General features: G+C 46.9%; 1 protein-coding gene across 1 annotated transcript; it reads right to left on the reverse strand.

Annotated features, from left to right (window-relative positions):
- Positions 1-9,738: 9,738 nt before the first annotated feature.
- LOC309808822 (speedy protein E4-like) lies at positions 9,739-16,194 on the reverse strand (the record flags this gene model as incomplete). Its single annotated transcript, XM_082629396.1, has 6 exons — positions 9,739-12,069; positions 12,230-12,398; positions 13,916-14,001; positions 14,486-14,627; positions 15,517-15,571; positions 16,086-16,194. The coding sequence occupies 6 exons, from the start codon at positions 16,192-16,194 to the stop codon at positions 11,809-11,811; spliced, it is 822 nt and encodes a 273-aa protein (XP_082485522.1). The 3' UTR covers positions 9,739-11,808.
- Positions 16,195-16,427: the final 233 nt, after the last annotated feature.

The following is a 16,427-nucleotide window of genomic DNA, read 5'->3' on the forward strand; positions in this document are numbered from 1 at the left end:
ACCGGAGAATTCGAACCGGAAACGTCTCAAGTCTGTTACTCGGGGGCAGGATGGTGTCAGTTCTTTCTTCCTCTCCTCTTAGGAAAGTTTTGCGTTTTGCTTTGTTTCTTTCAGTGTTTTAATTGACATTAGGGTAGTTTGTTTTGACAATGAATGCTATAAAAAACAGAACATGGTTTGAAAAAGAAACCACGGTACCGTAATCCTGTCATTTTCACACCTAGAGTCAGTACAAAGGGGTTTAAAAAAATAGATGAAAGGTCAGAGCCCCACGTCTCTCCCTCTGCCCTCCCAGGGTGTTGAATATTGATGGCGGGGATGGAGCAAGGTACTCACAGAGCTATGAAGAAATGGATTCTCTGGAATTGCCAGGAGAGGAGCCCGGCCCGGCTGACATACGCTATCACCATCGACAGGAGATACTGATGGAAAGAGGGGAAAAAACGTAGGAGAGAGGTCACATCCTGGAAGAGGAGAAAGAGTGGGAGGGAGAAGGGAGCAGGGGACGAGGAATGGGTGGTGCCACTTGGAGGAGAGACCCCCGTGTGGGGTGAGCCTGATTATTTGGGGAAGGGGAGAGGACAGAAGGTCAGAGTTGGCGGCGCTCCAAGGATGGGAGGCTTTGGGATTGAGGGCGTGGACTTAGGGCCGCGGGCACAGGACGGTGTTCGATGAACCGGAGCCAAGGCGAGTCCCCAGGAGCTGAGAGGAGAGGGGACTTAGGCAGCAACCACCAAAGGGGCACTCCTGGGGCTCAGATCCCAGAGGGGACCTCGAGGCCCCTGGAGGGAAGTGTTGGCAAGGCATGAGGTTAGGAGGGGAGTGGAAACGTGGGTGTAGAAAGCACCCAGCGCGCCCACCTAGAACAGGCGCTGGAGCAGGAATCCATCTCAGTGGGTGACTTACCTTGTCAGATACTTCCAGGTTTTTGTCCCAGGCGAGGAATTTCCTAACGACGGGATCCTCTGTGAAAAAAGGGCAGATGTTGCCAGTGGGAACAGGGCTGTCGTGGGAGCATTCCAGAGCCAAGAGGGTGAACCGCGCCCCCCTGGGGAAATGCCAAGATGTGGCCCAGGGTGAAGCTGACGGAAAGAGGGGAGGGAAGACCATTCACTGTGGGAGGAAAGGGGGTGACTCCCCTTCTGGGGGGGCCGAGTGACAGGGAGTGATGCCCCTTCATCATGCATTCACGTACCTGCAGAGGGCATCAAGATCCTCTCAGCCAATGTCTCAATTGACAGTCACGTCAGGGGGTGAAGATGGCTTGTCAGCCCCTCCTCCCCCCACCCCGAACATGCCAGTAAGATTCAAAAGGCCAGTAAGAGCTAGAGTCTCGGGTACAGTTGAAACCAAGCGAACCTAATCCTGTATCATTTCTAAATCTAACCTAGTCTTGTATCATTTCTAAGTCTAACCTCATCCTGTATCTTTTATGTGTCCCCCGTATCCTGTATCCGTAGACAGTCCGCCAGGGACGGAGAGCGCACCAAGTAGCAGGGAATTCTTTTCCACTGGGAAAGTGTAGTCATGGGAAGTTTTGGTTTGTTTGTTTTTCAAGTATAGGATTGGAGGTTGCTGGGCAGGGCGGTGGGTCCTTACCAAGCATCCACTTGAAGACCTTGTGGTGCTCAGGCAGCACTGAAGACACCCGCTGTCGCTTCAGCTTCATCTTGAACCCACTCAGCGACTCCATGACCCAGGTGTCGGCCTCGTGGTGCTCAGGCAGCACTGAAGACACCCGCTGTCGCTTCAGCTTCATCTTGAGCCCACCCAGCGACTCCACGACCCAGGTGTCGGCCTCGTGGTGCTCAGGCAGCACTGAAGACACCCGCTGTCGCTTCAGCTTCATCTTGAACCCACTCAGCAACTCCACGACCCAGGTGTCCTGGGCCTCAGCGGCCGTGTTGCCCTCCACCTCCGCTCTGAACGCCACTGACCTCTTCCTCTTACAGCCGGGGCGCTGAGGCGGGGGGCTGCAACCAGCCCAGGGAGCTGACGAAGGAGAAGAGACTACAGTATGACGCTCTCGTCTTGGGAATTCAGCCACTGGTGACCACCCAACCCCACCCCGACTCCGCCTCCCCCCCGAAGCACCCCCGTGCTTTCCAGTCTCACAGACCGCTGACCTTGCCCCAAGTCATCTTTCCATCTTTCTCTGTCCACATCTACCTATCCCTCCCCTGACTCTTTTTGTCATTTGTCCAGCTTCCCGTCCTCGAAACTCTTTCTCATGGTAGATAATTTCTCCCACCAGGAATAAAAAAAAAGAACCCTCCCCTTGTTTCCTCTCTCCCCTTCTCTCATCCTTGGATCTCATCTCCTAACCCTGTTTCTTGCTCCCCAGGTGTTCCATGTCCCCAGCTCCTGTGCTCTCCTCCCTCAATCCCTGGCTTTCTGAATGTCTCCTTTCTTTCATAGGCACCTTATGCAGGTGCTCCTTCCCGACCTCTGTACCCTTTCCTCCTTACTGGTCAAATCTCTGAAATTCCTTCTCATGCCAGCTCCCTCACCTGACGGTCCTGGGCTTTCTTCATAGACAGTCAACTCCAGGGGGTACCCTGAAGAGCTGGACTGGGAATTCAGCTCCTCAGCCTGGGAAGTCGGTTGACGATTGTCCATGATGTCTCCCAGACTCTTCCCTTCCTCGAAGCCTAGACTCTGCTTTGTCCCAACTCTTCTTCTGGACTTGGGCTAAACACAAGTGGTCGTCCCTTCTCCAAGCTGCGGGGCAACTGTCAGTGGAGAGAAGCTCTGGCGAGATTCTGTTGTCTACTACTGCTGCCAAGCACCAAGGAGTCTGGTCCATCCAATCGGGAAGGTCGGAAGCCTCTGATGTCATCATCGGAGTTTGAAGGAAACCAGTTTGAAGGAAAGCACAAGTAACTGTCAGACCTATGCGTGCACTTGTCCCAGAGATCAGGGGTAAATGGTATCTCCTGCCACTGACCCAACCTCTGCCCATCCTCCAAAACCCCCCTCAAGGTATCCGGACCCCTCTTTTTTTTTGTCATAAATGGCAAAATTTTATTCTTTTTTTTTTCTTCATCTTTATTTTTAATTTTTTTTTGCTTTATAACAAATTTAATCAGTTATACATATACATATGTTCGCATATCCCCTCCCTTTTGCGTCTCCCTCCCACCCTCCCTATCCCACCCCTCCAGGCAGTCACAAAGCACCGAGCTGATCTCCCTGTGCTATGCGGCTGCTTCCCACTAGCTATCTACCTTACGTTTGGTAGTGTATATATGTCCATGCCGCTCTTTCACTTTGTCACAGCTTACCCTTCCCCCTCCCCATATCCTCAAGTCCATTCTCTAGTAGGTCTGTGTCTTTATTCCTGTCTTACCCCTATGTTCTTCATGACATTTTTTTTCTTAAATTCCATATATATGTGTCAGCATACAGTATTTGTCTTTCTCTTTCTGACTTACTTCACTCTGTATGACAGGCTCTAGGTCCATCCACCTCATTACAAATAGCTCAATTTCGTTTCTTTTTATGGCTGAGTAATATTCCATTGTATATATGTGCCACATCTTCTTTACCCATTCATCCGATGATGGACACTTAGGTTGTTTCCATCTCCGGGCTATTGTAAATAGGGCTGCTATGAACATTTTGGTACATGTCTCTTTTTGAATTATGGTTTTCTCAGGGTATATGCCCAGTAGTGGGATTGCTGGGTCATATGGTAGTTCTATTTGTAGTTTTTTAAGGAACCTCCATACCGCTCTCCATAGTGGCTGTACCAATTCACATTCCCACCAGCAGTGCAAGAGTGTTCCCTTTTTTCCACACCCTCTCCAGCATTTATTGTTTCTAGATTTTTTGATGATGGCCATTCTGACTGGTGTGAGATGATATCTCATTGTAGTTTTGATTTGTATTTCTCTAATGAGTAAAGATGTTGAGCATCCTTTCATGTGTTTGTTGGCAGTCTGTATATCTTCTGTGGAGAAATGTCTATTTAGGTCTTCTGCCCATTTTTGGATTGGGTTGTTTGTTTTTTTGTTATTGAGCTGCATGAGCTGCTTATAAATTTTGGAGATTAATCCTTTGTCAGTTGCTTCATTTGCAAATATTGTCTCCCATTCTGAGGGTTGTCTTTTGGTCTTGTTTATGGTTTCCTTTGCTGTGCAAAAGCTTTTAAGTTTCATTAGGTCCCATGTGTTTATTTTTGTCTTTATTTCCATTTCTCTAGGAGGTGGGTCCAAAAGGATCTTGCTGTGATTTATGTCATAGAGTGTTCTGCCTGTGTTTTCCTCTATGAGTTAGACAGTGTCTGGCCTTACCTTTAGGTCTTCAATCCATTTTGAGTTTATTTTTGTGTTATGGTGTTAGGTAGTGTTCTCATTTCATTCTTTTACAGGTAGCTGTCCAGTTTTCCCAGCGCCACTTATTGAAGAGGCTGTCTTTTCTCCATTGTATATTCTTGCCTCCTTCATCAAAGCTAAGGTGAGCATATGTGCGTGGGCTTATCTCTGGGCTTTCTATCCTGTTCCATTGATCTATATTTCTCTTCCCCAAAGTATATTTCAATAAAGGTATGTACATTGTTTGTTTAGACACAAGGCTGTCGCACACTTAACAGACTACAGTATAGTGTAAACAGAAGCTTTTCATGCACGGGTACACCAGAAATTTCATGTGACTCGCTTTATGGCGGTATTGGCTTCATTGCAGTGTTCTGGAACTGAAGCTGCAGTGTCTCTGAGCTGGGCCTGTACACCCAGAAGTGGGATTGCTGGATCATATGGAAATTTTATTTAAAAGATTTTGAGAAAACTCCATACTGTTTTCCACAGTGCCTGCACAATGTTACATTCCTGCGTACAATATGCAAGGGTTACGATTTCTCTACCACCTTGACAACTCTCATCTTTAAAAAAAAATAAAAAATTGTAGGCATTCTAACAGATGTGAGGTAGTATCTCATGATGATTTTGATTTGCATTTCCCAGATGATTAGTGACGTTGAGCACCTTTTCATGTACCTGGTGCTGTGTTACATCTTTCTAACGCACATACACACACACAGAGGGATAGAAGGAATCTTTTGGAAGTGATGAGTATATTACCGTGATGGTGGTGATGGTATCACAGGTGTGTGCATATGTCCAAACTCATCAAGTTATATACATTAAACATGGGCTAGATTTTGTATATCAGTTCTACGTAAATAAAGCTGTAAAAGCCCAGCAACAAGTGGTGTATTTCATGAGCCAGTGAAGCCCAGGTACATCTTGTCTCCTCTCCCAGGGGTGAACCCAAGCAGCCTTTGAACTTGGCTCACTTTCTGTTTCTTTAGTTTCCCCTTCTATTACTTTTGTGTTTCTCCTTTGTTTTCAGATTCCAGCGAAGTGGTTCCCCATTTGTGGCAGCAGTGATTCTGAGTTTGGCTCTGTCGTTTGAAGACTTGATGGTCTCTAAAGGGATGAAGTTTCTACAGAACTGATCTCAGTTAGGTGAGAGGTAACAGAGGATCTAGTTTGTTAGTCTTTTCTTAGTCTTTTCTGTTTGTCTATTTGTCTACTTTGACAAGCTCAAATCAATGAAGAATCTCTTGCCCAATGGGATGAGAACGGCTCTTTAATATCTAGACTGGTGAGTGTTTATTCCTGACCCAAGTCTAAGACTTAAAACTGCAGGTAAAAGTTCCATTTCTCTGTATGTCTGTGTGTCTGTAATTCAAAAAGGTCTTCACCTCTGACAGTGCGAGTATGTAATGTTTTCCTACTTCTGGATCTATTAAAGTAGATTGTAGAGTCTGTTAAATTAAAGGGTTTCTGTCCTGATTGGCTTACAAAGATACAAATGTGCTTATAAAAATTATATATCCCTAAAATTCTCAGAGAGAAAGGAATTAGAACTTCTAATACTTTAAATGTGCTAGAAAAATATTCTTATTGAAATCAAGTCAGGGAATTCCCCAGCGGTCCAGTGGTTAGGACTCGGTGCTTTCACTGCCAGGGTCCAGGTTCAGTCCCTGGTCAGGAACCTAAGATCCAGCAAGCCCCTCGGTGCAGCCAAAAAAAAAAAAAAAATCAACTCAGAAATTTAAAGACTTCAAGTTTACATAATTTAGGTAAATCTTTGACACATGAAGCTAGTTTAATATTTTTGGTTTAATAAAAAGTTATTCGTATCTTATTTATCAGTATTAGGCATACATTTAAAACAATTCTACTTGGGTGTGTTCTTCCTAAATTTATATAGGTGTGCCCATCAACTAAGCTCATATTACTTCTACTTAATGTTTAAGGTTATGAAAAATGTAAGTTTGTGTTTAACCACATTTAGTTTTTATTCTGACAGACTTTCTTTCAACAGTAACTATGTTTTCTACTGTGTTAGCTTGTCGATAAATTCCCAGATCTTCAGTTTACGTAAACCCTTGAACTGATACTAAATTGTGTTACTTACTGGATAATCATTGGATACCGAGGTCATTTGTAAGCAAGACAGAAACCTGAGGCATTGATTACTAAGCATAATCTCAAGTTATATGCTCTTGCTGCATATGTTTACTTGTTACCTAGAGGCTCTGTCTGTGGGTGTGTTAATGAATGTGTTTGTCTCTGCCACTTGAATAAGTTGTGTAAGGGATGTTTGTGGCTGTGTAAAGTTGTGTTATGTGTGTTCATGAGCTCTGCTAGCCTGAAATGCTGATGTGTGATGGGCAGTTGTCAATCATTCACTCCTAGTTTTCTTTGTGAAATGGAAGTAACTTTGGTTCAAAGTTAGTATTAATATACTATGAATGAGACTTGACCCATAGTGATGTTATCGGCTGGAACAGAACTCAGGTTCAGCTGCTCATCGCTCAGAAGTCAGTGTTCCAGAGACAAGGGTTGGTGGAAGAAGAAAGATGCTTTATTCAGGAAGCTGGCAACCTGGGAAGATGGTGGGCTAGTGTCCCCAATACCATCTCCCAGTTGCCAATGAGAGGGAAAAGGGGTTGATAGGGAAAAGACGGGAAGTCTCTGGGCTGTGCCGGTGGGGGCTCCGTGCAGAGTAGCACAGTCAGCTCTGACCATCCTCTTGAAATTGGTCATGCAGCGGTGTGGTCAGTGTCATGTTGATTGTTTCAGGCACAGTTAATCTTCAATTCCAGTGTTGGTTTGTTCCCATTTCCTTGAGGCCAGTTCCTGGAATTGTGTAAGCCATCGGTTCAGGTCTGCTCAAGATGGAGCAGCTTGTGTCATAGCTCCAGTCTGGTCATCATACAGTTAGCTTTCTCCTCTTGTAGTGGTTTTAGTATCTGCAAAACAAGTTAGGAGTGTGTGTCTGACACTGTTACTTATGTCCTTCGGGAGGAACTAAAGATTCTGTGACTGCTGTTGTCCTAATCAGTAACTGCTTGAACCTGTTCTTTGGTGACTCAGGGGAGGCCTGGGAGACTGCAGCTATTTTACAAACAAGAGGCAGGGGACATGGAAGGGCCCTGCATGGTCCTGCTTGGTTCCAGCAACCGAGAGGTACAACTTTGTATGCAAGATAATGCGATGTAGTTTTGTTTATTAACAGGAACAAAAATCGTTTGGTCCTAAAGTAAAATGACTGATTGTTCCAGCACCAGAAAGAGGATAGTGAAGGACACAACCTGAATGAGTATAGAAAGTTGTAGGAGACGGGTAGAAAGGGAATTTTATTTGTCTGAGCCGAAGGCAGCTCAGTTTTGATGTTTATTCCAGAGATTTTCAAAAAAGAGCTTATGGTTCTCTTAGTAGCAAATATTATATTGATGCAAAGCTGGAGTTTGGTTTTCTCTCTGTACAAATGATAAATTTTTTTCATGGAGTATTGGTCTCTTTAATAAGTGGTTGGAAAAGTTGTTCTCTAAATCTGCCTAAACAGCAGAGATTCTGTATCTCACTGGAAGAGGTTTCTGCACCTAGTTCTGAATCCATCCGGCCTTATTATTTTTTTGAAAATAAATGCACAGGGACTTCCCTGGTGGCTCCTTGGTGAAGAATCCGCCCGCCAGTGCAGGGCACACTGGTTCAAGCCCTGGTCCGGGAAGATCCCACGTGCTTTTAGAAACTAGAGCACGGAAAGACTAAGGTCACGTGAAATTTGAAACGCTAAATATTGTCATAGTGTTAAGCAGTTTGAAGATTGTTGGAAGAAATTATTTGTCATTCATTCAAGCAATAAACATTTGATGAATACTTGCAAAACATAAAAAACCTCTAGAGCCCGTGAGCCACAACTACTGGAATCGACGTGCCTAGATCCCATGCTCCGGAACAAGAGAAGCCACCGCATGGAGACGCCGACGCACCGCAATGAAGAGTCGCCCCCGCTCCACTGCAACTAGAGAAAGCCCACGTGCAACAAGGAAGACCCAACGCAGACAAAAATAAATAAATATATAAATAAATGTATTGGGGGAAAAAAAGAAAGAAAATAAATGCACAACAAAATTTCTGCATTTCTGAGAAAGGTAAGCTTCCTTAAAACTGTGTTCCTTTTGGTCTGGTTTTTTTTTTTTTTTTTAAAGTCTACTGTCAGGAACTCCCTGGCACTTCAGCGGTTAGGATTCTGCGCTTCCACTGCTAGAGGCCTGTTTTCGATCCCTGATCAGGGAACTAAGATCCTGCAAGCTGCGTGGCGAGGCCGAAAAAACAGCCAAGACAAAATAATCGTCTCTTGGCTGTTAAACAAAGTCAAGGATCTTTAGTTCCTCCGCAAGGGCTATTGGGTAATATTCTGAGCCACGTCCTTGGAGCTGTTTGGCAGAGACTGAAACCCCCAGCAGGTGGAAGAAGTTAACTGCATGTTGCCCACAAGCACGTAGACCCCAGACCAGTTGGAACCAGAAGGCTGATGATGTTGAGTCCCCGTTACCTCACCACTGACCATTCAGAAGAATGACCGTGAGCTGATCACGCACCCTGTAACCCTCTCTTCAACATGTAGCCCCTTTCTCTTTTCCCTGTATAGTCCTCAAGCAAAACTTCAGGAGGGGAGAGTTGGTTCTTCGGGACACGAGTCCACCTCTCTTCTGGACTGCCGGCTTCCTCAATAAAGCTATCTTTCCTTTTACCCAAGAGTTGTCTCTCAGTATTGGAGTCCTGAATGATGCAAGACCTGCCTCATCTTCTGTAGTTTTCTCTACATGAAAAATAATTGAGGACTATTTTTCAGAGTTAAGAAATGTGGTTGGATAATCACAACGCCATTAAGCAACACCTCGTTGGACAGCAAAGAGGCGAAGCCGACTGGTAATGACCACACACATCCTGACTGTGAGACGACTTTCATCTTTATTGTAGTTCCCCAAAAGCTGCATCGCACGGTACTCTTGAACAATCTAAAATAACATACAAACATGCTGAGGCAAGTTAAAAAATTAGGACTGAATTCCCACAATTCAATAATGAGAACTAAAAAAATACAAATTTATGCTTACAAGAATTGGGAGGAAATACCCACTATGCTATAAGTAGAATGGAAATATGATGTAATAGATAAAATCAACAATCTCTCTTGAAAATGTGAGTAAAATTGTATATATGTGTAAATATACAACAGCTACAGTTCTCATCACAAAAGTTTGTAGTAATAAGATGTTTCAAAATGAAGACTATTTCAAAACTATTTAAAATAAATATATAAATATAAAATATAAAAATACAATAATTTTATAGGTGACATTTTCAAAATAAGCCAGTGAAACTTAAGTCATGAGTCATGACCCTGTGGCTGTAATTATATATATATATATTTTTTCCTAATTATATATTTTAATGTTATTCCCTCCTATTCTGAGCCGCTACACTCCACCTTCAAATGCTTCTAGACTGGGGCAAACAAGTGTATAAAAAATGGGACCTCCAATGTTCGTCTCAGGGGAGATGGAAATGAAATGATCTGAAAATTGAGGTGGTGCCTTCCAAAAGGGTGGAATCTGAATAAACCCTGTTTTCTTATTGTCCTGCCACAGACTCCTAGAAGCACACCCCGCTCCTAGGAGTATAACACGAAAACTGGCCTCCGCTCATTCTAGAAGATGCTGGCTTCTTCTCGATGATCTGCACAAGAGGCTTCTCCCTTCCTTCTTCACGGCTGTCGTCAGTGTCTGGATTGACCTCTTGTTGAACATCCTCATCTCTCCTGGGCTCTGTGATCTGGAAGTAAGAGAAGGAGCAAGGATGTCAGATTTCAAAGTGGCAACTGTCCAGATATAAAGGTTTTCACATTCTTAGTCAATTCTAACCAGAATTGAGACTCATTTATGATTGGAGTTTTATCTCAAATTCTCCATTCTGAACCCCAGTCCTGAACCATTCATTGTTTTCAAGTGCGATTCTTGGACTTTGGTGACCCTGACTCCAAAAACTACTGAATGCACCCAAGGTCAGGCCCAGTAATCTGCTTTATAGCCCAGACTCCAGGTGATTCTGCTCAAGGAGCTGGCATTTGGAGAAGGCTGCTTTAGTCTTAACTCACCTTGGTCCTTTGGCACCACTTAAATTCTGAACTTGGAAGCACACTACAGACATCACTGACAAGTCAACATCATGGACCAGGAGACCTGAGGCCGGATCCCTAACCCTAACCCTGCATCCTAATGTCTATGTTATTATTAAGTTTTCATTTATTTACTTATTTTCTTTCTTTTATTTTTGGCTGCATTGGGTCTCTGTTGCTGTGTGTGGGCTTTCTCTCTGTTGCTGTGTGTGGTGAGCGAGGACTACTCTCCGTTGCTTCTCCTGACGGCTTCTCTTGTTGCGGAGCACGGGCTCTAGGCGCACAGGCTGAGTAGTTGCGGCTTGCGGGCTCTAGAACGCAGGCTCAGTAGTTGTGGCTCGTGGGCTCTAGAGCGCAGGCGCAGTAGTTGTGGCGCACGGGCTTAGTTGCTCCGCGGCATGTGGGGTCTTCCCGGACCAGCGCTCAAACCTGTGTGCCCTGCATTGGCAGGCGGTTTCTTAACCACTGTGCCAACAGGGAAGTCCCTGGGTCCTAATGTTTAAATAATACTCAGCCCTAAACTTGGTTAGTGTTATGTGCTGAATGTTTGTGTCCCCCAAAATTCTTATGTTGAAATCTTAAAATCTTAACCCCTAAGGTGCTGGTATTAGGAGGTGGGGTCTTTGGGAGGTTATTAGGTCATGGGGTAGAGCCCTCATGAATGAGATTATTGCCCTTGTAAAAGAGACCGTGCTGTGTTGTTTCTAAGCAACGCGGTCTGTAGTAGGGCAGGTTGAATGGACGAAGACAGCTAGTTTGCAAGATTTAAACCAAATGTTTGCTCAATCCTCTGCCCACATCTAGAACTCTAATGTGTCAATTGTAATAAGCCACGCTGAAGATGGCATTCCTTAACCTTCAGTCGTTGTGATAAACCCCCTTGACCATAAACGTGAGGGGGAAAAGGTGAATTGTACTAGAGGAATCATTGGTCCAGAAGTGGTGAGTCAGGGGGAATAAAGAGTCACAGGTGATCTGGCCATAGGCAATTTGAAAGTAAATTTGGATGAATATAAAGCTAGTCATAATTCATCTTTTCTTATTGAACGTGTGGGCTGTTCTATCTAATATCCTGTTTGTAGACATTTACTTTGTTGTAGATAAATGCTAGAACCCATAACCCTGAGGGATGTAAGGCCAAAAATGAATGAAAAAGAGAAACTGGAAACGCAGTATATGGAAAAGAATCACCATCTCGTCAAAGCTGTTATTTGGACCCAATTGCTTTGGGTGAAATAACTTCAGTGAGACCCATGCGTCTGGGACAAACTGGTTTCCCCGAGGTCTGGTGCCCACGGGCCTCGCGGTGCTGGTGTCTGTGTGTGGCTGTCAGTCCGTGGCTGGCGCAGAGTCGGCACGTGGCTGTGTGCCTGGCTGGCCCCCTTCACAGTGTGAGAGGTGATGTGGGTCCAGCAGTGGGATTCCTCCGATTTCCTCAGTAGACAACACGTCATTCCACCCGCACCTTTGCGCACGCAGACCTACCTTTGCGCAGGCCGATGACCTCAGGCCTGCGTGGTCCTGGGGCCTCTGGGGCAAGAGGGCGCGATCTCTTCCCCACACCCAGAGCTCTGGATCAAAAGCCTGGATCTGGAAAGACAAACAGCCCCTGGCAATGAGGATGCCGCTGCCTCCCGTTGCCCCGCCTCCGGTTCTTTCTCGTCTGTCCCCAAGTCCCAAACCGAGTCCCCCATGATCCCCACCTCCTCTCCGTCCCTCCCCCTCCCCGAGACCGCCACAGCCCACCCACCTGCTCGCACTCTTCCCGAGTGACCCATGTCTTCCAGCCCATGGAACGGATGAACTGGGAACGCAGTTTGTGGAACAAGGCATGCTGCGAGCTGTTCTTTCCATAGAGGAACGAAACGATGGCCTGCTTGGGGGCCTGGTTGTTCTCTTCCATGTCTCTGGCCACATAGCTGGGGAAAGACATCAGGTTGCTGTCATCAGGACAGGAAGGGCCTCCACTTGAGATCAGCTTCCCAGAAAAGAGGCAGGCTGAGCATCCTCACACGACCCACCCAGCCCTGCCCAGCGTCACCGGGAGCCGCCCAGTCATCAAGGAGCCACTGCCAGGCAGGACCTTTGGAAGGGTGCCTCTCACACCTTGATGATGAGGACACGATCCAAAGCCCCCGTTCCCTTCAACTTGTTTTATGTGCACACACCTCTCTTCCTATGTTGTAGGTACATGTACAGTTCCTGAGGGCAGGAGCTGATCTGATCTGTTTCTGCATTCATCCCTCTCCTAGCAAATGACACATTTAGGGCTTGTTTCATATTGATGCATGAATTCAACAGCCTTTTGTGAATCTCTGTTCCCACCACCTCATATTCCCCAGCATGTAGGGTGTACTTCATAAGGTTTGTTAGATGAATGAATGAATGAATGAATGAACATTTTATCTCATGGCCAAATGCAATACTGATTACCTAGAAGTCTCACAGTAACAAACATTTGCCCAATGAAAAGAATTGTGCTGAGTGTTTTGGGAATGCATTGACATTTTGACGAGACCTGCCTTCCACATGGTGTCTAGTCTAGTGGGACCGGGGAAGGGGAAGGGGGGAGATAAGAAATGACTATAATGCAAAGCATCACATTATAATACAATTTGAACTAAAGTGCCTCTGGGATGCAGAAGTTAGGGAGATCGGGCATCGTGAAGGTTTTGGTGTTTGAACCCACTTTAAGGATAAGGTCGTTTTCTTCAGATAAATGTATGGCAAAGATACCTGGATAGAAAGCTCAATAGAAACTTAGAGGGCAGGGTATTTGGAAGGAGCAGTGAAACACAGGAATAAAGTATCAGGACGGTGTGCTGGAGATTGCAGAGAGAGTTAAATCCCAACGCAGAACTCTGGCCTTGATTTGGCATGTCATTAGCCAATGAAATTGTGTGAAGCGGTCAGACCTGTGTTTTGGAAGGATGTTCAGGCAAATAGAGCCAACTGGCTTGGGAGACTTGGAAGAAACATCAGTGGGGAGCATTTGACACCAAATCCGCGCTATGTGATACGGGCCCCGATTGTGGCATTTGTCGTGGGAATGCAGAAACGGAAGATAATCACACTTGGTGCTGATGTCGGAAGACCCAAGACCGGAGAATTCGAACCGGAAACGTCTCAAGTCTGTTACTCGGGGGCAGGATGGTGTCAGTTCTTTCTTCCTCTCCTCTTAGGAAAGTTTTGCGTTTTGCTTTGTTTCTTTCAGTGTTTTAATTGACATTAGGGTAGTTTGTTTTGACAATGAATGCTATAAAAAACAGAACATGGTTTGAAAAAGAAACCACGGTACCGTAATCCTGTCATTTTCACACCTAGAGTCAGTACAAAGGGGTTTAAAAAAATAGATGAAAGGTCAGAGCCCCACGTCTCTCCCTCTGCCCTCCCAGGGTGTTGAATATTGATGGCGGGGATGGAGCAAGGTACTCACAGAGCTATGAAGAAATGGATTCTCTGGAATTGCCAGGAGAGGAGCCCGGCCCGGCTGACATACGCTATCACCATCGACAGGAGATACTGATGGAAAGAGGGGAAAAAACGTAGGAGAGAGGTCACATCCTGGAAGAGGAGAAAGAGTGGGAGGGAGAAGGGAGCAGGGGACGAGGAATGGGTGGTGCCACTTGGAGGAGAGACCCCCGTGTGGGGTGAGCCTGATTATTTGGGGAAGGGGAGAGGACAGAAGGTCAGAGTTGGCGGCGCTCCAAGGATGGGAGGCTTTGGGATTGAGGGCGTGGACTTAGGGCCGCGGGCACAGGACGGTGTTCGATGAACCGGAGCCAAGGCGAGTCCCCAGGAGCTGAGAGGAGAGGGGACTTAGGCAGCAACCACCAAAGGGGCACTCCTGGGGCTCAGATCCCAGAGGGGACCTCGAGGCCCCTGGAGGGAAGTGTTGGCAAGGCATGAGGTTAGGAGGGGAGTGGAAACGTGGGTGTAGAAAGCACCCAGCGCGCCCACCTAGAACAGGCGCTGGAGCAGGAATCCATCTCAGTGGGTGACTTACCTTGTCAGATACTTCCAGGTTTTTGTCCCAGGCGAGGAATTTCCTAACGACGGGATCCTCTGTGAAAAAAGGGCAGATGTTGCCAGTGGGAACAGGGCTGTCGTGGGAGCATTCCAGAGCCAAGAGGGTGAACCGCGCCCCCCTGGGGAAATGCCAAGATGTGGCCCAGGGTGAAGCTGACGGAAAGAGGGGAGGGAAGACCATTCACTGTGGGAGGAAAGGGGGTGACTCCCCTTCTGGGGGGGCCGAGTGACAGGGAGTGATGCCCCTTCATCATGCATTCACGTACCTGCAGAGGGCATCAAGATCCTCTCAGCCAATGTCTCAATTGACAGTCACGTCAGGGGGTGAAGATGGCTTGTCAGCCCCTCCTCCCCCCACCCCGAACATGCCAGTAAGATTCAAAAGGCCAGTAAGAGCTAGAGTCTCGGGTACAGTTGAAACCAAGCGAACCTAATCCTGTATCATTTCTAAATCTAACCTAGTCTTGTATCATTTCTAAGTCTAACCTCATCCTGTATCTTTTATGTGTCCCCCGTATCCTGTATCCGTAGACAGTCCGCCAGGGACGGAGAGCGCACCAAGTAGCAGGGAATTCTTTTCCACTGGGAAAGTGTAGTCATGGGAAGTTTTGGTTTGTTTGTTTTTCAAGTATAGGATTGGAGGTTGCTGGGCAGGGCGGTGGGTCCTTACCAAGCATCCACTTGAAGACCTTGTGGTGCTCAGGCAGCACTGAAGACACCCGCTGTCGCTTCAGCTTCATCTTGAACCCACTCAGCGACTCCATGACCCAGGTGTCGGCCTCGTGGTGCTCAGGCAGCACTGAAGACACCCACTGTCGCTTCAGCTTCATCTTGAGCCCACCCAGCGACTCCACGACCCAGGTGTCGGCCTCGTGGTGCTCAGGCAGCACTGAAGACACCCGCTGTCGCTTCAGCTTCATCTTGAACCCACTCAGCAACTCCACGACCCAGGTGTCCTGGGCCTCAGCGGCCGTGTTGCCCTCCACCTCCGCTCTGAACGCCACTGACCTCTTCCTCTTACAGCCGGGGCGCTGAGGCGGGGGGCTGCAACCAGCCCAGGGAGCTGACGAAGGAGAAGAGACTACAGTATGACGCTCTCGTCTTGGGAATTCAGCCACTGGTGACCACCCAACCCCACCCCGACTCCGCCTCCCCCCCGAAGCACCCCCGTGCTTTCCAGTCTCACAGACCGCTGACCTTGCCCCAAGTCATCTTTCCATCTTTCTCTGTCCACATCTACCTATCCCTCCCCTGACTCTTTTTGTCATTTGTCCAGCTTCCCGTCCTCGAAACTCTTTCTCATGGTAGATAATTTCTCCCACCAGGAATAAAAAAAAAGAACCCTCCCCTTGTTTCCTCTCTCCCCTTCTCTCATCCTTGGATCTCATCTCCTAACCCTGTTTCTTGCTCCCCAGGTGTTCCGTGTCCCCAGCTCCTGTGCTCTCCTCAATCCCTGGCTTTCTGAATGTCTCCTTTCTTTCATAGGCACCTTATGCAGGTGCTCCTTCCCGACCTCTGTACCCTTTCCTCCTTACTGGTCAAATCTCTGAAATTCCTTCTCATGCCAGCTCCCTCACCTGACGGTCCTGGGCTTTCTTCATAGACAGTCAACTCCAGGGGGTACCCTGAAGAGCTGGACTGGGAATTCAGCTCCTCAGCCTGGGAAGTCGGTTGACGATTGTCCATGATGTCTCCCAGACTCTTCCCTTCCTCGAAGCCTAGACTCTGCTTTGTCCCAACTCTTCTTCTGGACTTGGGCTAAACACAAGTGGTCGTCCCTTCTCCAAGCTGCGGGGCAACTGTCAGTGGAGAGAAGCTCTGGCGAGATTCTGTTGTCTACTACTGCTGCCAAGCACCAAGGAGTCTGGTCCATCCAATCGGGAAGGTCGGAAGCCTCTGATGTCATCATCGGAGTTTGA

This window comes from Mesoplodon mirus, assembly GCF_964341445.2.
Source record: "Mesoplodon mirus genome assembly, chromosome: 7".
NCBI classification, from domain to species: Eukaryota; Metazoa; Chordata; class Mammalia; order Artiodactyla; family Ziphiidae; genus Mesoplodon; species Mesoplodon mirus.